Source organism: Canis lupus, chromosome 6 (genome assembly GCF_011100685.1).
Source record: "Canis lupus familiaris isolate Mischka breed German Shepherd chromosome 6, alternate assembly UU_Cfam_GSD_1.0, whole genome shotgun sequence".
NCBI classification, from domain to species: domain Eukaryota; kingdom Metazoa; phylum Chordata; class Mammalia; order Carnivora; family Canidae; genus Canis; species Canis lupus.
The window spans coordinates 11,642,905-11,666,327 of record NC_049227.1 but is presented as its reverse complement, the minus strand read 5'-3'; the positions used below and the strand labels follow the sequence as shown (position 1 = coordinate 11,666,327).

Genomic DNA, 23,423 nt, shown 5'->3' with positions numbered 1-23,423 from the left:
CGGAGGGAGAGGCCAGAGGTGGACTTTCTGAAAAGAAATGAGAATGTTGATGATTGCATGACAGCCCTTGCCTGAGTCTTATTTTCTTCCTCTCTGTATGAGAACTCAGCAGAAGAACACTGAAAATAAGAAATCTCTTTGGCTGATTTAGGGAGAGGCATCTGGGCCAGCTTTTTTCCTTCTTTGCCCTTGACTGTTGGTTTTAATTACTAAACAGCACTGAATTTTCTGAACTGAAATACACTAGGTCGTCCTATGTATGTAAGACCTTTCTCTGCTTTTACCTAAATTCCCTGGGTTGTCCTAACCACTTTGTGGAGGAAGATGTAGTCTGGACATCTACTCCGGGGCCAAGAGTTCTGCCTAGCCTTAAAACAAATGTTTTCAGGGGATCCCTGGTTGGCCCAGCGATTTAGCACCGCCTTCGGCCCAGGGCATAATCCTGGAGACCCGGGATCGAGTCCTGCGTCAGGCTCCTGGCATGGAGCCTGCTTCTCCCTCTGCTTCTGTCTCTGCCTCTGTCTCTCTCTTTCTCTCTCTCTCAATCTCTCTCTCTATCATGAATAAATAAATAAAATCTTAAAAAATGTTTTCATTAAAGTTTTTTTTTAAGATTTTATTCATGAAAGAGAGAGGCAGAGGCAGAAGCAGGCTCCATGCAGGGAGACACAGGGCCGATCCTGGGTCTCCAGGATCACGCTCTGGGCTGAAGGCGGCGCTAAACTGCTGAGCCACCTGGGCTGCCCTGTTTTCTTTTTCTTTTCTTTTCTTTTTTTTTCCTGTTTTCATTAAAGATTTAAAAATTAAAAAAAATTTTATTTGGTAGCAGGAATAGTATTTGTTAGCAAAAGAGCATTCCTTTGGAGCATAATACTACTCTTGAGGTATCCTGTGTATCCCTTTCTTTCCTCCTAAGAAATATTCTGAATTCTGTATTTATTATCCCAATGATTGTCTTTGTTGCTTTACTATGTAGATATTTGTATACCCAAACAACATATTATTATTTTTTTTCGCTTTTGAAATAGAAAGTGTTCTTCTCCCTATTTTTCTGAGATGGTCCATGTAGTTGTGCTAGTATGTGATTTTATTTTATTTTATTTATTTTTTATCACGGGTCAGGAGTTTCCTGCCTTGAATGTACAACATATTTTCCCATCCTACTCTAGATAAGCATTTAGCCCATTTCCTTTCTCTTTTACCAAGTGTGCTTCTTTGACATCATACATATCATCTATTGCAGTGCTCAAGAATTTAGTATGTTTACACCTAGGAGTAAAATTACTGGCCCATCACTTAGGCACATCTTCCATAGGAACAGACAGCAGCAATGGTTTTCTGAAGTGGCCGTACCAGTTTCCATTCTGAACAGACTTCTTTTTTTTACTCTCTCTCCCTTTCTCCATCCCACCCCCCAAATGGGTGAGTTTGACGTGCATGTATTTCTTCAAGTTTTTATATTTATCGTTTACGTGTGTATCAGTCAGTGGTTCTGCAGGGCCACAGTGGGGGAGACGAGCATTACCCTGGCTACCCACAAAATGTCTTGTTCCCCAAAGTGTAACCACTTTCACATCTTTGTTCTGGTTGCTTTGCATGTTGGTGAGTGCAAGGCTAAAGGTCATTGGAAGCTCTGAGTGTGTCAAGAGGCCTCGTTGATCAATTTCTTTGTGAGGTGATCCAAGTATGCTGGTTGCTGGCAGACACCCCTCCCCCTTATCAGTATCTTTGCATTCTATAGCTGATCTGGTTCTGCAGAGAAGACCCTCCTACCTCTAGTCCATGATGGTGCAGGTGGGTAAAGGATGATTGCCAGTAGCCAGGAGACTCATGGGGAGAAGATTGGTGGTGATGGTGGTGACAGGGGTGTCAGCACCGCTTGCGTCCCTTGTCTTTGGTGTGGTGTTCTCATGTGTGTTGGGTTACCCTTGGGACCCCGACTGATTCTTTCTGGAGATGAGTAGTCTTCTGTGGGAGCTAGAGGAGATCAAGGGGTCCCATAGCTCTCACAAGCCTCATCCAGCCCTCTTATGAGCTCAATCCTTTTCTCTGCCCGCCCCCAGACTTACTTGCTGCCACCAGTTCCCAAGCCCTTAGAGGGCCTGGAGTCAGGTTCTGCCTCTTGTCTCCCCCCTCCCCCCCATTGATTCTGCTTCATCACCTTGGTTAAGTGAATCACTTCTGGTCCAGTCTGGCTTTTTTGTTGTTGTTTTAAGATTTTATTTATTTGACAGAGAATGAGCGAGCACAAGCAGGGAGAGCTGCAGGGAGAGGGAGAAGCAGACTTGATCATGACCTGAGCCCAAGGCAGCCACCTAACCATTGAGCCCCAGGGCTTTTGAGTCCTAAGAAATTGCCTTAACTGAATTTTACTACTTTGTTAGTAGAGGTCTCTCCCTAATATCTGAATTTACCTTTTCCCATGATTAAGAGAGTTAATGTCTTTTCACATGTCCATTGTTTCATTCCTTTTTGATTTTGTGGCTGTTTAGGTCTTTTGCCAATTTCCTAACCTTGGTTTTAAATTCTTTCCTCCTTCTTTGTATGAGTTCTGTATTTTGGATACCAACCTTTTAATGGTGTTTGGCTTAGCTCTTCACTTTATGGTGTGGAATTTTGGTGAACAAAGGTTCTTAATTTCAAGGTGAATTTATTGATATTTTAGTTTGTGATTTACATTTTTCCTATCTTGTTTAAGAAATCCTTTCCTAGTCTAAAACCTGTGGTTTTGTCTTTGCATTTAGACCTTTGCTCTACGTGGAGCTGGTTGAAAATTCCTATGATGATAAATAGGGATTTGGCTTCATCTTGGACACAAGATACATGTTACTTGTATCACATACAGCACATGTTACTTACCAGTGCGCACCCTGCCTTTGAGCTGTGGTGTCAGCTGTTATAAATCAAGCTTCTGTCTGTCTGGGGGGCACTTTCCTGGCTACTATCTTCTGATGTGTTGGTCAGTGGGTCTACCTCTGTGCCATGACCGTATTAGCTTCACTTATGGAAGCTCTGTGTGCTCTCTTGCTGTTTGATCAGATTGTTAATCTTTTGTTTCTTTCAAGAAATTATTGAAATAGAGGGATGCTTGGGTGGCTCAGAGGTTGAGCATCTGCCTTTGGCTCAGGGCCTGATCCTGGGATCCGGGATCGAGTCCCACATTGGGCTACCTGTGGGGAGCCTGCTTCTCCCTCTGTCTATGTCTCTGCCTCTCTCTCTCTATCTCTCATGAATAAATAAATAAAATCTTAAAAAAAAATTAATGAAATGGGAATTAAACGCACAATAGAGGAGTATTAAAAATCAAAAGCTCCTTCTTCGAAAAGCTAAGTGAAATACCAATTGTGGCACAGTTAAAGAAGAGAGAGAATGCGTGATAGGAATGGGAAAGGTTAATCATTAAGATATTATGAACAACTCTGTCAATAATAATGATATAGAAGTTCAATTACCCCCATATTGGCCACCCTGCACCCATGGCACTAACACTTACCTGTGTCCTTCTGGAATATGTTTCCTGCCATCCACCCTTCTCAGAAGGAACCATTATCAAGAACTTGGGATTTCTCATTCCTGTGTGTGCACTTTTGTTCATACATACATGCACATCTCCAAGACGTGCACACCTCCAAAAGTGTGTGCTCGACGTTTAGCCTGTACAAACAGGGCCATATCCAGTGTCCAGCCTGCTCTACTGTCCCCATTCTCAGAGGCTCACCCTGTGTTAACTCAGTTCAGCCATGTTTTATTGTTGCATGGGATTCTGTTTTAAAAATGTACCACGTGGATGGAACTGGAGGGTATTATGCTGAGTGAAGTAAGTCAGTCGGAGAAGGACAAACATTATATGTTCTCATTCATTTGGGGAATATAAAGAATAGTGAAAGGGAATATAAGGGAAGGGAGAAGAAATGTGTGGGAAATATCAGAAAGGGAGACAGAACGTAAAGACTGCTAACTCTGGGAAACGAACTAGGGGTGGTAGAAGGGGAGGAGGGCAGGGGGTGGGAGTGAATGGGTGACGGGCACTGGGGGTTATTCTGTATGTTAGTAAATTGAACACCAATAAAAAATAAATTTAAAAAAATAAATAAAGGTTTGGGAAAAATAAAAAAAAATGTACCATGTTTATGGACGTTTGGGTGCTTATTCTATTCCAAACAATGCTGCTATGAATATCTTATGTGGGGTCTACCTAGGTTTCTCCTCAGGCTGGATGCCTACCTACAGACCCACCAGCTTGTTCACATGCCTATCTTCAACCTCCCTAGATACTGCCAACATGGCCTCCAGACTGGTAGTAGTTTAATTGATTTTTTTTTTCTTCCAGTGCCTGAAGACCTCTCATTAGAAGAGAGAGAAGAACTTTTAGACATTCGTCGAAGAAAGAAGGAACTTATTGATGACATTGAGGTAAAAAAGCAAACCAAAAACTCTAGTTGGTTTTTGCTTTTAGGTCAAATAGTCAAGTAGCTTCATGAAAATGTAAAAAGTGGGAATCTCGTGTGTCTGTATCCTAACACATGAAGTGAAGGCAAGCAATAGAACCTCACCCTGAGACTGGTGGTTAAGGGCCTGATACTGGCCTCGGCACCTTCTCCCCAGTCTTCCCAAGAAGAGAAGACCATGGCTGTGAAGAAGGCAGGGAGCACGGTCAAAGGGTGGGGAGGAGGAGCCACAGTGAGTGAGCTCAGGACGGTTTTACACACAGACACTCTAGAATCTGCCTGGTTGACCCCTCTGAGCTTGTTCTGGTAAGAGATGGATAGGTAATAATTGTGTTTTCTCCAGAGTTGGGGCTGTTCTGACTGTGAAGCTCTCTCTGTCTGGATAGAAAGTACTGATTTTTCCATCCCTAAGATGCCCACGTGAGACCTCAGGGAAGCTTCTGTCTGGGAGGCTAAAGTTTATCTGTGTCTAGGAGGGGGATGGTAAGGAGCCTGTGCCCAAATGTCTGTCTGCTTTTTTTGGCAGAGGCTGAAATATGAAATTGCCGAAGTGATGACTGAGATTGACAATCTGACTTCAGTGGAGGAGAGGTAAACAGTTGGTGCCACACTGCTGAGTTACTAACCTCTTCTTTCCCTGCCTCAGCTGCCATGTGACCACAGCAGGGGCGGGCAGGACCATTGGAGACACTCAAAGTGGGGCAGCCTCTGTGGGGCCGTTGGTTCCTCTGCTCTCCACCCCCAACCCCTTCCTGCTCTCCGTGGAGGAGTCAGGGTGCTTCTTCAGGGGCCACAGCCACAGCCTGTCCTCTCTCTTCTCTGGAAGCACAGGCCCCTCCGAATTAACCACAGAAGCAGCCTTTATGTACAGCAGGGAACTGTGCTTCCCTTAAATAGCCGTTTTCTTGTTATTGGCTTTTTCTGGAGAAGGAATCCAGTGTAGAGAAGAGCCTGGGGAAGCCATGTGTGCTACTTCTGCTTTAGGGGGTAGAGGGTGGAGGGAGAGGGGTGCGTGGGGGAGCCTAGGCAGTTTTCTGCACCAAGATGCTGACCAAAGTGCCATGGAGACTGCATGCCCCCTTGCGCTTGGCGCAAACTTTGGCTAACCATTTCTTCGCTGTTTGAAATGCATAGCAAAACTACCCAGAGGAACAAGCAGATAGCCATGGGGAGGAAGAAATTCAACATGGATCCCAAAAAGGTAAGCAGACATCCCAGGTTTCTGACATATAAGAAATTGAGGTTCACCGATTTGACTGGCTCTCTCATTTTGGACAGAGGTGGTCATCTGCCCTCATGAAAAATACTGAGACTTGATGTTAAATTTTTACTATGTAGGGGCTCCTGGTGAGTAGGGTAAAGAAGAAGCTCTGTTGATCTGGTCCCTGGTCTTTGCATGTGAGGCTCCAGGCGAGGCTGGGCCTCCTGGGAGCGATGGGTGTGTGCTGACCAATAGTGGGACCATTGGTGGGGCCGGGTCAAGCACTATATCTTCTGCTGAAGCATGGCCCACAGCTCGAGGAGTGCTTGGTCAGGGCACAGGTTGGGGCTGGTGGGCAGGGCTGCAGCCTGTGGGGCTGCTGGGGGGTTAAATGCTTCAAGTCAGAGGACTTTGTTCCTTTCGTTCACCTTCGAGAGAAGATGTCTGCATGAAGGGTCAGGGAGCTCTCCTGACTTGAGCCAATACAGTGTTCAAGTTGGATTGTCTAGGAAAACACCTGAAAGCAATGAAACCTGCCACACAAACCCCTTTCTTGAGGAGTCGAGTTCATAGAGTTGGCTTAATCAGCAGATGTGCTAAGCATTGGCAGCATCTCGAGTGATACTTCACAAGTGGCTCTTTTAAAAACTGGACCTTAATGTTTTATGGTGCAGTGCAGGATAGTGCGCCAGCAAGGTCATGGGTGAGCCCACGTCCTCCCCCAGTGAAACACAAATAACCTATATTTTAGTGGTTCCATGACTTCTTCAGGTTCTTGCCTGTCCTCAGTCTCCCAACACCAGGTGTCAGCTTTATAATCATGAGGGCTGACTCACGTTTATTGAGAACTTGGCATGTGTTGGGAACTGCTAATGAAGCACTGTAATTAGTATACTTAATCTTACGAGGTGGGTTCCATTTTAATTCCTATTGTGCCGTTGGGGACAATGGGGCACAGAACCACTGAGACCAGCCCAGTGTCCTGAGCCAGGAATCCATCTCAGACTCAGGCCTGTAACTACTGCACTTCCCTGAGCTCCTGTGGGACTCTGGGGTTGGATGTCCCGGAACCCTGCTCAGCCCTGGGGATCCTCTTCACCACATCTAAGCAAGCAGGGGCTTTATCTGCTTTGCCTAGGCCATGGCCAGTTGCTCTACAGGCTTCATTTTACATATAGACCTCTTCACCTGAAAGATTTTTTTTTTAAGATTTTATTTATTCATGACAGATACACAGAGAGAGGCAGAGACACAGGCAGAGGGAGAAGTAGGTTCCATGCAAGGAGCTCAATGTAGGACTCAATACCAGTACCCCAGGACCACACCCTGAGCTGAAGGCTGATGCTCAACTGCTGAGCCACTCAAGCATCCTATCACCTGAAAAATTTTTTTCTTTTTTCTTTTTTTTTAAGATTTTATTTATTTATTCATGAGAGACATAGAGAGAGGCAGAGACACAGGCAGAGGGAGAAGCAGGCTCCTGATGGGGCTCCACAGGGAGCCCGATTTGGGATATGATCCTGGGACTCCAGGATCATGCCCTGTGCCGAAGGCAGGCGCTAAACCACTGAGCTACCCAGGGATCCCCCGAAAAATTTCTAAGATACTAATTATTGGCTCTGCCCAACAACTTATTTGTAATCATGTTGCTCGGTAAAATCAGATGGTAAATTTAGTCTGCATGTAACCTGCAGGGGAAAAGTAATGAAAATTCCACTTTATAGATGACCATAGCACTGGTCTGAGTCTGTGGGGCCACCTTCACAAAATACCATAGACTGGTGGCTTGAACAGTAGACTCTGACTTTTTCACAGTCTGGGAGGCTGGAAGTCCGAGATTGAGATGCCAGCATGGCTGGGTTCTGGTGGGACCTCTCTTCCCAACTTATAAATGGCCTTCTTCTCACTGTGTCCCCACATGGCAGAGAAGAAGCAGGAGATAGTTCCCTGGTGTCTCTTCTCATAAGGGCATTAGCTCCATCAGATGAGAGCCCTGCCCAAATGACCTCACCTGACCCTAACTGCCTCCCAAAGGCCCCCGGTTCCTTTTTTTTTTTTTTTTTTTAAATAAAGATTTTATTTATTTATTCGTGAGAGAGGGGGTGGGCAGAGACATAGGCAGAGGGAGAAGTAGGCTCCATGCAGGGGCTCCAACGTAGGTCTCGATCCCGGGACCCCAGGATCACGCCCTGGGCCAAAGGCAGGTGCTCAACCACTGAGCCACCCAGGCATCCCCCAAAGGCCCCGCTTTCTTATACCATCACACAGGGTCAGAGCTTCAAGATCAGAATTTTGGGGAAACACAAACATTCAGTCCATAACAGCACTGAGTGATGTCATATGTGGGCTTGGGAAACAGGCTATCATCAGAGTAAAGACTTCCAGGCCAGTAGGAAATATTTTAAGTCACAGAGTGGTAACATTTTGAGCAAGGAGCTTTTGTTTGTGCAGATACATTAGATACCCAGTAGTAGCAGTCGGGGTTATAAGTGAGCAAGAGGAAAGATCAGTTCAATCAAAGAAGCTGGAAACATACTACAGCTTCTCTTTTATTCCCAGTCTCCTTGGAATGTCTTTAAAAATATAATGTATGGCTCTATAACAAGCACGAGTTCACTTAGAGGACTAGAAGTTGAGGGAACCCTGAAAGATAAAAAGATGAATGGTAGCCCAATGCACATCAGGAAAGAATTGCCGTGGGATGTGAGAACCACATCAGGGGTTCAGCTCACTCAGGGCAGCACGTTTGGGGCTTGAGACCATTGAGGGGATATCCAGACCACTTACCCTTGGCTGAGCTTGCGCCAAGTAGTGGTGTGTGCCTCCACGTGGGAGATGGAGGTGTCTCTTCTCTGCTGGCCTCATGGAGGAGGAGGAGGAGGAGAAACACTTGTTCTGGAGACCAGCTTCTGAGCACCCCAATGGCCGCATCACTTGCTCCAGAAACAAATGGCGTTTAGGGAGACTATCAGAGATTCTTAAATACTAAGGTGAACACCCAGCCAGGAATCATTGAATGTATAAGCTGTTCGACCCCATGAGAGAGAAGTCAAACTCCACAGCGGAACTAACATAGGAGGAAACATTAAAAGTAAGATGTTATGTATATTATAAATATCATCAGAGATGATAGGGTGTTGGCTTATCCTTGGTGCAAAAACGAGGAGTTGTGGGAAAGATCCGGTGAAGTGAAGAACCAAAGCCCTGTGAAAACCCACAGTGTGGGGCAGGATCAGGGACGCTGGCAGGGTGGATGGTGATGCTCCCTCCATATTTTCCATAGCTCTGTGTAGACTCATGGGGGGTGTGGGGAGCAGGTCTGGCAGCTCGGATTTTATCCCATAGAAGTTCCAGAAGGAGAAGCTAGAAGACAGTGGGGGATGTATTTCAAATTATATTGGAGTATTTCAGAACTAGATTAAGAGAAAATTCTCAAATTCAAAGGGCTCACTAAATGCCAAGCAGGATAAAATTATCAGAGACTGATCCATAGAAATATCAAGTAAAATACCAGAAAGCTTGTGAATAAAGAGAAACTCACTGACTTTCCAGAACGGAAAGACCAGATGATCTAGGAAGAAACCAGAATCTCACCAGAAACACTGGAGCAAAGACAGCAGGGAAAGTGTTTTCCAAGGTCTGAGGAAGTGTGATTTAAAATCTGGAGTTCTGGGGAGGCTCGTGTGGAGCTGCGAGAAACCAAATAAGATAAAAATAATAAAACCTAGAATTCTGTATATCTAGACTGTCACTTGTGTGAGGAGGCAGGTGAAGACATGTCAGATATGCAAAGGCTCACAAAAGTAACTGCTAATGCCTTCTGTGAACTCTAGAAATCACGATTGGAGCAGCACACCTGTAACCGACCCAAATCCAAGAGCAGCTGCACTATGAAACAGAGATGGAAAGAAACCAGCCAAACATATGGTTAAGTCTAAATGAGAGCTTGATTATTGAAAGAGTGTTTAACAAACTAAAACCCCCAGATTACCTCAATACAGTTGACCCGGGATCCCTGGGTGGCGCAGCGGTTTGGCGCCTGCCTTTGGCCCAGGGCGTGATCCTGGAGACCCGGGATCGAGTCCCACATCGGGCTCCCGGTGCATGGAGCCTGCTTCTCCCTCTGCCTATGTCTCTGCCTCTCTCTCTCTCTCTCTCTCTCTCTCTGTGACTATCATAAAAAAAAAAAAAAAAAAAAAATACAGTTGACCCTTGAGCAGCACTGGGTTTGGGCTGCGAGGGTCCATTTACATACACATGGGTTTTTTTAAAACATATAGTACAGTACTGGAAATGTATTTTTTCTTCCTTACGATTTTCTTTGTAACAATTTCTTTTCTCCAGCTTATAAGAATGTGGTTATAATACTATGATACTATTTTAAGAATACAAATATAGAATACATGTGATGTAGAAAATGTGTGAATTGACTGCTCGTGTTATGGGTAAGGCTTCTGGTCAGCAAGAGGCTATTAGGAGTCAGATTTTTCAGGAGTCAAAGGTTACATGCAGATTTTCGACTACGTGGGGCGTGGGGGTGGGCAGTAACCCCTGTGTTGAAGGGTCAGCTGTATCCATAGCAAGGGAGAAGGGAGCAGGGAAGTAAAGGTTGGCTAAGGTTTTCTGGACATCCAAGGATGAATGTAAGTTTAAATATTAAAATTTTAAGAGTAACCATTGGAAGTTAGGGATAAGATAGGATTTCCAAACTAGGAAACATCGAATAAAGAAAACTTAATTCAACAGAAAGCTGAAAAGACATGAGAAATACCCAGTGTACGTGAAGGCTCAGGAATCAAGTGGTAGCAAATCCATAATCACCATAAATTTGTGCTCAGTTACCGCTTACAAGGCACCTTGACATCAGGTTGAAGAAACAACAATAAAGCCCAGATGTGTCCTGATGGAGACATGCACCCAGGACCCATAGCGCCAGGGTTGAAAACCAGGAAATAGGAAAAGTAGATGAGGTGTAGTGGGTTCAATGGTGGCCCCCTCCAGCAGATTCTCCTATTTGATTTCCTAAATGATATTTTAAAACATTAACCTTGTCTAATGATACCAGAACATTTACTTTCTTTCCTTAACATTTATCTAGCGTACTTGGGTCTCCAGAGTTGCTGTAATAAATGACCACAAACTCAATGGCCTGAAACAACAAGGATCAGTTGTGTCACAGGCCCAGAGGCTAGAAGTCCAAGATCCAGGTGTGGGCAGAGTGGTTCCTTCTGGAAGCTCTGATGGGGAGTCTGCTCCCTGCTTCCCTCCACGGGGGATCGTGATCCTTGGTGTTCCCTGGCTTGCCCACCACTCTACACTCAGCCTGCGTGTCACATGGATGGTGATGCCGCCACTTCTGTCCTGTATGAGGATGCATGTCCCCTGGCTCCTGTGTTGTCGTCCTCTGCTTCTGCTTCTTGATTTTTCCTCCCTGATAATAGTTCCATTCTCCTTCGTAACTGTTCTCTCAGACTCTGGGTTTTGGCTCCATTTTCTCTTCCAGTCCCTGGCCTGGGCTTACCCCTGTGGTGCTGTGTTTTCCAGTACCTCTTGCAGAGGGGAGCTGGAGCTTGATTTGGGGCTCCTCTGGCTGTCTCCCATAACCTTGAAGCACAGAAGAGATGATCTTGTTCCGGACCTACTTGCTCTTCTCAAATCTGGTTTTTCAGGCTATGCATAGCCTCCCTGAGGAGCTCCTGAGTGTTTGAATTTTAGAGCAGGTCATGAGCATCCAGAGCTCAGAAAACCTCATCTCCAGGCCCGTTCAGTTCTGGGCAGAGCGTAGGCTGATGGAGTACCTGGGACTTTGTGACTGTGGCAATTGCTGGGCCTAGGGACTCTGGGGACCTCTGGGAGGCTGGAAAGGGCATGGGGCGGGATGGATGCAAAGCCATGGCCCCAGGGAAGGTGCACAGAGAGTAACGGCAGCAGAAGGGACCTGACTACAGGACAGCCTGCAGCGGTGGTTTCATAATTGTGGGGCCCCTGTCTCGTCTTTTGGTTAGTACTGCAGCCACAGTGGTCACAAAAGACCAGGCCAAGGATGTCACCCAGATGCCAACCAGGCACCCCCCAGGGAACACCTGTATCTCTTGGGCCCTTGGTCCCAAGACCTCGGGTCCTTTGGATGCTCTCTCCCCATCCCTTGCAGTTTTGGATGGGGGGGCAGCAGGGTCTGCTGATTCTACTTACCCTTGGGACACGGAGTCAAGACAGGCAGACCAGGGCAGCTGTGGCCTTGGACCACTTTTCCAGGGATGTTAGGGGTCAGACTGTAAACTTCAGCCCCCCTCCTGCCCTGGGCTCCCCTCCCTCACAGACCAGTGCAACATCCCGAGCCCTGCTTCCCCATCCAGCATGCTTCTCTGTGGGTGAATAAACACCAGCATTGTCACTTTTGTCCCCGGCCTCGCTTTCAGGGGACTGGGTAGGATAGGAGCATACTTGGGATGGAACGCTTCCTTATACTGTGTGCATGCCTGCCCACTTAGAGGATGGTATGGCGGGGGACGGGGGGCTGGTCTTCACTTTAGCTCCCACCAGAAATAGATGAGAGTTAATTTAGGATAGTCAGACATACTGATTTTTTGGTAAACTTTTTCATTTTTTGAAGAACAGCATATGGTGCACAAACTTTGAATGCACAGCTTGACAAATTTTTACAAATTGAAATCCTTGTGTAACCCAGAGCAAGATGCGGTTATAGGGCATCAGAAATGTCTCTCTGGTGTCTCCTCCTAGTGAATGAATTCCACCCCATCACCATAGAGTGGGGTTACCTGTTTTAAAACTTCATATAAATGGAATTAAGGTACACACTGTGTCATCCTTTTACTCTATGCCATGTCTGGCAGGTTCATCGATGTTGTACGCTTATTTTCTCTTATTGCTGTATTGTGTCCCATCATATGAAATCTACCAGAATAGATTTATCTCTTCTCTTATTGATGAGATGTTGGGTTGTTTTCAGTTTTGGGGAATTTTAGATAAGGCTGCTGTAGACATTCATGTGTTTGAAAAAAATGACAAAGACTTTCAGATGGAGCACATGGCGTGAGGAAGCCCAGGTCCCGGGCATGGAGAGTTGTAGCTGGAAAATCTCTCTGAATTTGTAGAAATAACCTCCAGCAAATAGAGGACAGAATCCCCTCACCAGCTTTGCCAATGTGTATTTTGAAACCAGCTCAGAGCTGTGTCAGAGGTAAATTTTTGCTATTATTAGGGCTTCTCAGGAGAGGAGCATAGCTAATTCAGGCCAGGACAGTATCCCCTGCAGCCTTTCATTTAGAAATTGTTACCTGTGCCCTTTTGGGCCTTCAGGTGGGCATGGATTTTCACCAGCTTAAGCTCATTGGCCCAGTGATCAGTTAGCATGTTCAGCCACAGCCAATACAGCTTACACAGTGGGCTCTCCTCTTACATAGCAGAGGTGGCTGAAGGGTGTCAAGTGACAGGACACAGGCCCTGTGTTCATCGGGGCCTTTCCCTGGTCCACTGGCTGTAAGGGTTCTGGTCTTCATGTCTGCATTCAAGTCAGGAAGGAAGAAGAAGGAGCAGTGGCTGCTCACGAGTCCCTTTCTATCAAGAAAGTGACAGCTTCCCCAGGCACTCCCTACAGACTTCTTCCTGATCAGATTTGTGTCACAAGGTCACTCCTAGTTGCAAGGGAAGCTGGGAATGTGATTATTTAGTGAGGAACAGCAAGGATAAAGGGGAGCTTGGGGAGGGCGTGGGTTAGCCAACCACATATGACATGTTGCTCTCACACACAAAGCAGATTGATTGTTCTTCTGAGCTTGGGAAATTTGCTATTGTTACCACCTCTGCCTTTATCATCTCCAATAACTTCCTTATAATGATTTTCTCAGTAACCCGTTTATTTGTCTTTTAGCCCATTAACGTGCCAGGAGGAATGAATGTGCTTTCCTCTGATGGACAAAGTATACTCTGGGGGGTGAGGATCAGATTGTCCTGTTGTTTTTGCCATACCCCAGCCAGTAAGATCATTACTCTGGATGTATTTCTGTCTGTGAAAAATGAGTCTGGGCGACCCTCCTAACCAGAGCTTTCTTCCTTATGTCCCTCTTCAGGGAATTCAGTTTCTAATAGAAAATGACCTGCTGCAGAACTCCCCAGAAGACGTAGCCCAGTTCCTGTATAAAGGAGAAGGCCTAAATAAGACTGTGATTGGGGACTATCTGGGTGAGAGGTAAGTTGAAGGAGAATCAACAGTGCAACCTGGTCTCGCCCTCCACATCAAGGTCTGTCACAGTTTCCTGTGGGTCCAGGGCTGTGTGGGCCACTCCCCACCACCAACTTGGCCCTATGCTCTCATGTCCTCTCTCTGCCTTTGGGGGAGGTATGGGTCTCTGGGGCCAGGTGGGGTCTGTGATCTCTGGAAGCCTTTACTCGGGAGCCACAGCAGAACTGAAACTGACGCTGCCTTTCTCTGTACCTCAGAAAGCAGCTTTTTATTTTTTTTAAGACTTATTTATTTATTTGAGGGAGACTAGGGAGCGGGAGAGGCAGAGGGAAGAGAGCACTTCAAGCAGACTCTCCACTGAGAGCATGGAAACTGACTTGAGACCTGAGATCACGACCAAAATCCAAAGCCAAAATCAAGAGTCGGACACTCAACCAACTGAGCCACCCAGGTGCCCCCTCAGAAAGCATCTTAATCTTCTTTTCACGTTTTGCCCCAAAATAGACCAGATTTCTTCATGATTTTCTTCCCCTGTTGCTTGGGGGTGATGAGTGAAGGTGGGAAGTTATTAATTTTTTAAATGGAGAGAAGCTGGTCAGATTTTACATTCCCAGCTTTCTCCAGTTAGTCCATTTGCTGTGCTTAGCACAGGTTAGGGCAGGAATCATGTCCCCTGAGTCAAGGACCAAACAAGAGAGTTTTTAAACAAGAGCCTAACAGTTGTTCAACCAGAGTGGTTTCTGTTTCTAGCTTTTTATTAAAAATACTTGGTCAAAAGTGGAAAGCTGAACACTTAACTCATTCTGTGAGGCCACCACTACCTGATACCCAAACCAAAGACCTCACAATAAAAAAAACACAAAACAGTAGATAGACCAGTATCTCCTATGACTATTGAAGCAAAAATTCGCAATTCAATATTAGTAAATTAAATCCAGCAATATGTAAAAATGACTCTACACTAATACATTCATCCCCATGCATACATTCATTATTCTGTGAATGCAAGGTTAGTTCAGCATGCAAAAGTCAAAGCGATAGACCATTTCAATACAATAAAGAGTAAAACCCACATGATCATCCTAATAGATGCTGGAAAGGCATTTAACAGCATTCACTGCTTCAGGACAGAAGCACTCAACAAGCCAGGAAAAGACAGGAACTTCCTCAATATGATGTAGGGCACCTGTAAAACTTACAAGTTCACTTCATGCATTCTCCTAAGAAGAACAAGATAAGGTTGACTGTTCTCACCACTTCTCTTTGACATGGTACTGGCAGTTCTAGTTAGGCAAGAGAATGAAATTAAAAGCATCTAGTTTGGGGGATCCCTGGGTGGCTCAGCAGTTTAGTGCCTGCCTTCGGCCCAGGGCATGATCCTAGAGTCCCGGGATCGAGTCCCACGTCGGGCTCCTTGCATGGAGCCTGCTTCTCCCTCTGCCTGTGTCTTTGCCTCCCTCTCTCTTTGTCTTTCATGAATAAATAAATAAAATCTTAAAAAAAAAAAGCATCTACTTTGGAAAGGAAGAAATAAAACTGTTTGTAGAGGACTTAATTGTATATGTAGAAAATCCTGAGGAATCACTAAAAGCATTATTAATAAGTTCAGTAAGGCTGCAGGATATAAGATTGTTATGTCAAATTCAATTATAGTTCTAAATGGTGGCAATGAGCAAGCTTGGAAAAGCTATAAAGAAAAACAACTCTCTTTTATAATAGCATTAGAAGGAATAAAATACTTGGGAATGGATTTAACAAAAGCATAAAATTTTTATTCTGAACTATAAAACTGAAAAAAAAAAAAAAAGACCTACATAAATGGAAAGATGGCCCATGTTCATGGATGGGAAGACTTAGTAGTACAAAGATGGCAGTACCACCTACCTTGATCTGCAGATTTAACTCATTCCCTATCAAGATCCTAGCTTACTTCTTTGTAGAAGTTGACAAACTCATCCTAAAATTAATGTAGACATTCATGGGACCCAAAATAGCCACAATCTTGGAAAGAAGAGAGTTTTGCAGAACCTACATTTTATGATTATAAGACAGATTAAAGCTAAAATAGTCAAGATGGCATGATACTGGTGTAAGAGTATACTTCTAGGTCATGGAATAGAATGGAGAATCTAAAAATAAACCCTTAAATTTACTGTGAGATGATTTTCTTTTTAAGATTTTACTTATTTGAGAGAGAGAGAGCGAGCACAAGTAAGGGAGAGGCAGAGAGGCTTGACACTGGGCATGATCCTGGGACCCTGAGATCTCATGACCTAAGTCTAAGGTAGCTTAACAGAACCATCCAGAATCACTCCTGTCAAATGATTTTCAGTAACGTTATCAGGACAGTTCAGTGGGGGAAAGAAGAATCTTTTTTAACAAATGATCTGGGATACCTGGATATCCACATGTAAAAGAATACCACTGGACCACTCACCATATGCAAAAATTAAACTGGATCAGAGGCCTACATTTAAGAAGGAAACTATAAAACACTTAGAAGAAAATGTTAGGGGTAAATCTTTGTGACCTTGGATTAGGCAAGAGTTTCTTAGATGTGACACCAAAAACATAAATAGCAAAAAAAAACAAAAAAACAAAAACCTAGGTAAATTGGACATCATCAAAATTGAAAACTTGGGGATCCCTGGGTGGCGCAGCGGTTTGGCGTCTGCCTTTGGCCCAGGGTGCGATCCTGGAGACCCGGGATCGAATCCCACGTCAGGCTCCCGGTGCATGGAGCCTGCTTCTCCCTCTGCCTGTGTCTCTGCCTCATTCTCTCTCTCTCTCTCTGACTATCACAAATAATAAATAAAAATTAAAAAAATATATATTAAAAAAAAAAATTGAAAACTTGTGTTTCAAAGGATGTCATCAAGAAGGTGAAGAGGCAATCTACAAAATAGAAATCTTTCCAAGTCATGTATAAGTCTGAGAAGGACTGCTATCTAGAATATATAAAGAACTCTTACAACTCAGTAACAAGACAATTACAAATGAAAAACATCTGAATGGACATTTCTCCAAAGAAGATGTGTAAATATATGATAAGGCCATAAGCACACGACAGGATGTTCAGCATCCTTAGCCCCCATCAGGGAGCTACAGATCAAAACCATAGTGAGCTGCCATTTCACACCCACTGGGATGTCTGTAATCATAATAAAAAGATAATAAGCAGTGCCAAGGATGTGAAAAAATCAGACCTCTTACACACTGCTTGTAGGATAAGCGATGCAGTAGCTGTGAGAAGTAGTTGGCAGCTCTTCAAAATACTAATGTCCCCACGTGACCCAGTAATTCTACTCCTAGGTATACACCCAAGATAAGTAAAAACATACATCTGCACGAACCCGGACCAATGTTTGTAGCCACATTATTCTTGTTAGCCAAAAAGTGAAAGCAGTTCAAATGTCCATCAACTTAGATGTCCCTCAACTGGTGGATAAATAAGATGTGGTACATCCATACTATGGAATATTAATTGGTAAAAGGAGAAACAGAGTGCTGGTACATGCTACCACGTGGATGAAAACAGGGAGATAATAGAAGAAGCCAGTTGCAGAAGACCATGTGTTGTGTTCCTCCCTTTACGTGAAGTGCTTGAGACAGGTGAAATGAAAGTGCTTGGGATTGGGGTAATGAAAGTCTTCAGAAATTGATAATGGTAACAGTTGTACACATCTGTGAATATATTAAAAGCCATTGAAAAGTATGCTTGAAATAGGACAATTGCATGGGATGTGAATTATGTTCGGACAAAGCTGCTAAAAACAAACCCACAGAAAACCTGAACAGTGGCCCAGGGGTTGCAGCACTTCATTTAATCGTCTGTGCCATGAGGTCTAGAGTCTGAATTCTCCATCGTTTGGTGGCAAGTGCATGAGATGAACTATGACATTTGTGTAATACGAAGTCTGGCAGTTCCTGTTGCTAGAAGTACTGAGTGTCTGCAGGTTTTGAGTTCCACAAAAATACTAAGTTCTGAGTCCATGCCAGGCTCTGTTTTAGGCACATGGGTTGTGGTGTTAAAAAAGAAAAGATGGATTCATCCACTCGAGCCATATTCTGCTGGCATGATATAGGCAGTATGTAATAAGAATAATAAATGTGAAAACCATTTCTGTCATATTTTAGAAGGTGTTAGGGCAAAGGATGAAAGGAAAGTGGAAGCAGATAGGGGTGTTAATAGCCTCAAGTCTGAGAACGAACTTGCAATGCAATACATCTTAACTTCCAGTTAGGCAAAATGGAAAACCACAAGCACCTGCTGGATGTAGGAAATATCTTTCTTTTGAGATGATTGAGAAATTCTGTGCAGTGGACTTGGACTGTGTTTGCTTTCTTTCCCAGGGACGACTTTAATATTAAAGTTCTCCAGGCGTTTGTCGAACTCCATGAGTTTGCTGATCTGAACCTTGTCCAAGCCTTAAGGTAAGTGTCAGAGTCTCGGCTGTTAGCGGGGAGGTGCTGGAGCAGGAGGCCGGGGCTCACCCCCAGAGGAGAGGGTGTTGCCCAAGGGTCTGGGTAGGCGTTCACGGACCGAGCTTGTGCTCGCCTTGGTGGGACCGCTGGGTGTGCGTGCCGTTCCCCACTCCTTTGCTTCTCCCTCATCTCAGTTGGTACTCAGTAGTCAGTGCATACTTTCTTCCCACTGCTGCAGCAGAGTCTTGGGGCGGCCTAGGCATGGGTCTGCTTCCTGGGGCATCTGATCTCAGATGCCTGCCTCGTGGACGCCCCAGCGTGGGTGGGGAGCGTGTGGACGGCCTGCTGTCAGAGGCTGCCCTCTAGTCCCTGCCTTGTCCAGGCAAAGCCAGCCATCATTACATGTCATAGGGGTGAATGCAAGAGGATGGCCCTTGTGTGGCCCTGAGGTTTTGCCGGCCACCATGGTAGAGGTGCCAGGTCATCCCTCTGGATGTCCACTCGAGGCATCGTCCTGTACACTCTGCTCTTCCTGCACCACCAAGAGGATCCGGTTTCCTTCCTGGTGTCCCAGCTGAGGCTCCGATGGCTGTCCCCCAAGCCAGGGCCATGCAGTCTCCATTGCGACTACTTCCTGCTCTGTGGCTGCAAAGTGTGTGACTGACCATGTTTCTGTCCTGCTCTTGGCCCTTGTCCCCATACGGCTTCCGCAAGTTGCACAGAGCTGGGGGTGGCTTTGCTGTCTGCCATTTGTCCTCTTCGGTGCCTCAGCTGGCCTGGGCTGAAGGAGGTGCTGACAACTCTGCAACACAGAGACACAGGCCTGGCGAGTCTGGGGTGTGGTCATGGCAGCCAGGGTTCCCTTTCTTTTAGCTGGTCAGTCTCTGGATGGAGCCAGGGGTCCCCGACGTGCTCCTGCGGGTGGTGCCGGCTGTCCCTGGGTGGACAGTTGAGGGCAGCAAGTGGCGGCCGCCACGTTGCTCCTGCGGGTCCTGGGGCTCTGCCCCCAGTGCCTCCCTCTGCCATCCAGGGGCTGCCTGGAGCATTCCCTGGTTGGGGGTCCTCTAGAGGGAGAGACACCATCATCCCCTGGTGTTGGTGTCTTCGCAGGCAGTTCTTGTGGAGCTTTCGACTTCCGGGGGAGGCTCAGAAGATCGACCGCATGATGGAGGCGTTTGCGTCCCGCTATTGCCTGTGCAACCCGGGCGTTTTCCAGTCCACAGGTCGGTGAGGGTTGGGCCCCAGCACTGTGCGCCTCTGCCGGGTGGAGGGGGTGCCTCTGGCCGGGCAGGCGGCTGAGCGCCCCGGCTCCCTCTGTCCTCTTTCAGACACCTGCTATGTGCTGTCGTTTGCCATCATCATGCTCAACACCAGCCTCCACAACCACAATGTGCGGGACAAGCCCACGGCTGAGCGCTTCGTCACCATGAACCGTGGCATCAATGAGGGAGGGGATCTCCCGGAGGAGCTGCTGCGGGTGAGCTTCCCTCTTCCACGGAACTGGCCCTCGCCCCTCAGGAGCTGCCACCGCCGCCCCTTAACCTTCAGGCACCTCGTGGCCCTGGTCCCGCTGAGCCTGGCGCCCTCGGGGACACAGTGCTGACTGGGCCCTCCCCACCCCTGGCCCCCGGCTGCATCCCTGAGACCATTGTCCCCGTGCTCCTCGCAGAACTTATACGAGAGTATCAAGAACGAGCCGTTTAAGATCCCCGAGGATGATGGCAATGACCTGACACACACGTTCTTCAACCCTGACCGTGAGGGCTGGCTCCTGAAGCTGGGTGAGTGGCGGCCAGCAGGTGGGCCCCGCGCTCGGAGCCCCCAGCCCTCGGCCCCCAAGGCCCCCGACCAAAGGCAGAACCGCTAGAAGCAAGGGCTGTTGGGCCGAGTCCGCCCACGGTAGCCGGCCGCACGCCCCAGACTTGATGGCTGCTGCTTTGAGCCCTGCCCTGTCCGAACGAGGCCATCTTGTCAGTGTCCACGGCAGGAGAGTAACGCCCGGGCTGCACGAGCGTCCGAGAAAACTGCTCACTTAGCATCCAGATAGACCCAAGCAGTTTTCTGTACCAGAGGCAGGTGCATTTACTGCGAGAACCTGCGTGCCTTTCTCTTGGTTTGGTGTGGCTGATTTTTGATGAGTGGTTTAAATGTGCCTTCTTGTTTTCCTTCTGCCTGTGGCTCCCACCTTTCTGTTCTGTGACGGGCTGTCCCTGCTTGTTCTGCGTTAGGAGGTACGTACCCAGTGGCTTCCTGCCCCTTCCCCAGCTGCTCATTCCTCTCTCAGTTTCTCTCCCCCGTTGGTCTGTGTGAAGCTCTGATTTGTGGCTGCCATTCATCTGACCCATGTGGCTTTGGACTTGCCGGGGTTAGCTTCATGCAGGGTGCAGCGAATGTGACACCTACACCTCCGGGGCCGGGCGAGGCATGGCTGGAATGCCAGCCTTTCTGCGCCCGGGAGCGCATGGGAATGCCGTGTGGGAACGAGCTTGCCCCTCAGTGTCCTTAGGGCCTGAGCAGCCACGAGACTGCTGGTTGCCTGCTCCATTCCCGTACATCACCGGTTGCCTCTCATACTAACCAAACAGCGCATGTTTGCACCACCCTTGGACGGAATCCGGAAATGTTTAAAAGGCTTCCTAACCATTGACAAAGAAGTACAGAAACATTGATATTTTCTGGGCAATTTAATGAATTGTTAGGGTGGGGTGTTTTGTTTTGTTTTTACTCTGGGGAGATTGGGATTTCTGCCTTACTGTGACATGAGAGCCTGTGAGACGTGACAACTGTGTACCATCCGGGCACTCTGAGAACATACTGTAAGACATCAAGAAGTCCGGCAACTTTGTGTTTTTAATCAAGTGTGGGTAAGAGGCATGAAGGTGTGTGCTGGGGCTCAGCCATTCTGATTTGGGGTCTTGCTCTGACTTCTCTGCCTGTGCTGCCAGTTAGGGGAGTTCTAGATCTTTGTCTGCAAACTCAGAGCCCTAAGCGTGGACTTGAATGCTTTCATGGATTTCGAGATGCATCTCTGAGGTCACGTCACACCTGTGGCCCTGGGGTGAGGGCAGAGGAGGGATGTGTCTGACACACCAGCAGCTGCACTTGGGTCCCTCCTGTTCCTGCACGGCCAGGGAATGCCCCTCGTGTGACGGTGACAGTGACAGTGCAAGCCTGCCTGGCAGTTGGTGTAGCCTCAGCACCAGTGGGAGATGCTCCTGCTTCTAAAGACAGAACAAAATGAGGGAGGTAAAGGCACAGCAGGCCTTATTTTCCAACCTGTGTTCTGGTTGTACATGTAAGCAGTGCCCAGAGCACCCTTAGGGGCCACAGAGCTGGCTTGGGTGCTGGGTAGGTGCCCAAGGGGCCCCATACAGCCAGACATGGCCGTGGCACAGCGGGTAGGTGGGAGGACCAAAGTCTGCTCCTTCCATGTTCCGCCGCTGCGTGCGTGCGTGTGTGTGTGTGTGTGTAAGTTATGGCACTGGTGTTCTCATTAGCTGTCACAGACCTAGCAGTGATGGTACTGCCCAGACCTTGAGCTGGCCAGCCCAGTGACTGCCCAGGAGCCACCTTCCCAGAGCGCCAGCAAGCCTGCTGCTGCCTCCCTCTGGCCCAGGCAACCTCTGTACCCGCTGTGTTCACAGAGCTGTAGCCGTCCAGAGAGCACATTTCCCCAGGTTGGTCTGCTCTCCAGAGCTGCTGAGGCCTGGAGACCATCCTGCCCACAGGCCGCCTCCCCGCAGTATTGACACTGGCCTGGCTACTGAGGGGCAGCCGGTTGGTGTTGGGCTCTGAAGACCAAGAAAGCAGTAAATTTGCTGGAAGCCGATGCTAAAGATGCGTTAGCTTGGCCTGGGTTAGCTCTGGGCCCTTATCCAGCACAGGGCAGACCGAGGCCTGGACACAGAAGTGCTTGGCCAGAGACCTATGACACAAGGGTAGGAAACAGCGTGTGTTCTGTGCATGTGCTTAGATAGGAACAGAGGTCACCGGGTGGCCTTGCTTTGTGTTTCTCATAAAAAATGTAGTCTTAGGGCAGGTGGCACTTTCAAAAGGCCTGCATGCTTTGTGAGAGCATGGGAGCATTGTAGCATTTCTTCATGATGGTCAAGTAAAGGCCTTATAGTCGCTGAATTTTGAGAATGGATCAGTTGTGTTGAAAACAGGAACGTGGATCAGACTTGACCTGTCCTGCAGAAAACCTGTTGCAGGGTAATGGGTGCCCACATGCCGTGTGCCCACATGCTGTGTGCTAGTTCCATGGAACGGCCATGGAACTAGCAGGAAGTTCACAGGGTGGAGAAGCAAGGCTCCTTTCTGCAGGAGTGAGAGAGAGTGAGTGTGTGTGTGTGTGTGTGTGTGTCCATCCCCATCTCCTGAAGCTCAGCCAGGAACACACATATGCAGAGCTTGTCTGTTCCCTTGCAGCAAAACCTGGGGTGGCTCCAACACCAAAAGTGTAGCCGCCTCCCCATGCCTGCCCCTGCTGGGCAGGCCCTGAGCTGTAAGGGTACCTACGGCTGGGCTGGGAGGCCCTCTGGCTGTGACAACTGGACCAGGGTTGGGGCTCCCCTGGACGTGCCACTGAGCGCAGGAGCAGTGGGGCAGGAGCCCAGGGGCAAAGTGCTGAGAAGCCTTCCTGGACCGCCTGCGGTGGGGCCTGGAGGTGAGTGGAACACCTAGACCGCCACCTAGTGACCCAGTGACAGGAGCGTGGACAGAAGAGCAGGTGCTGGACAAGTGGATGGTGCAGGACTCCTGGGAGGATTCTCCAAGAACTGCTTGTGGGGCGAGCAGAGGGAAGGTGCTGGCAGGAGAGTCGGAGCTGCCGCTGGCATGTCAGCCAGAAGGAAGGGCAGGGGCAGGGAGGGGAGCCAGGAGGAGGCCATGGAGGCCACCGAGGGATTGGGGTCTTCAGCTGGGGGTGGGAGCCTTTGGCAGCTTCAGACATCAAGAGCTGGGATGAACTTGTCCTCTCAAGGGACGCCTGTGGCTGCTGTTTGGAGACAGTGGTGAGGCTGACAGGGGCCAGAGAAAGACCTCGTGGGGGCAGGGGATGTACCTGGAGAGAGTCCGTGCTGTCCTATCACTGGAGGACTTTGAGACAGGGGTCTCCTGGGTCCCTGCCCTGTGAACTTGGGCTTCC

The 23,423-nt window shown here is 47.6% G+C and overlaps 1 protein-coding gene across 3 annotated transcripts in view; it reads left to right on the top strand.

The window, feature by feature from the left end:
• CYTH3 (cytohesin 3) overlaps window positions 1–23,423 on the top strand; it is a 105,412-nt gene that overhangs the window by 76,944 nt on the left and 5,045 nt on the right. For 2 of the 3 annotated variants that reach the window (XM_038539484.1, XM_038539485.1), the window contains 8 exons: window positions 4,331–4,413; window positions 4,975–5,039; window positions 5,583–5,649; window positions 13,740–13,858; window positions 18,206–18,286; window positions 19,388–19,500; window positions 19,606–19,754; window positions 19,947–20,059. In XM_038539484.1, the coding sequence (XP_038395412.1) occupies window positions 5,002–5,039; window positions 5,583–5,649; window positions 13,740–13,858; window positions 18,206–18,286; window positions 19,388–19,500; window positions 19,606–19,754; window positions 19,947–20,059 (680 nt within the window). In that variant the 5' untranslated portion in view covers window positions 4,331–4,413; window positions 4,975–5,001. The remainder of the gene's footprint in view (window positions 1–4,330; window positions 4,414–4,974; window positions 5,040–5,582; window positions 5,650–13,739; window positions 13,859–18,205; window positions 18,287–19,387; window positions 19,501–19,605; window positions 19,755–19,946; window positions 20,060–23,423) is intronic. The other variant, XM_038539483.1, reaches the window with a different exon arrangement.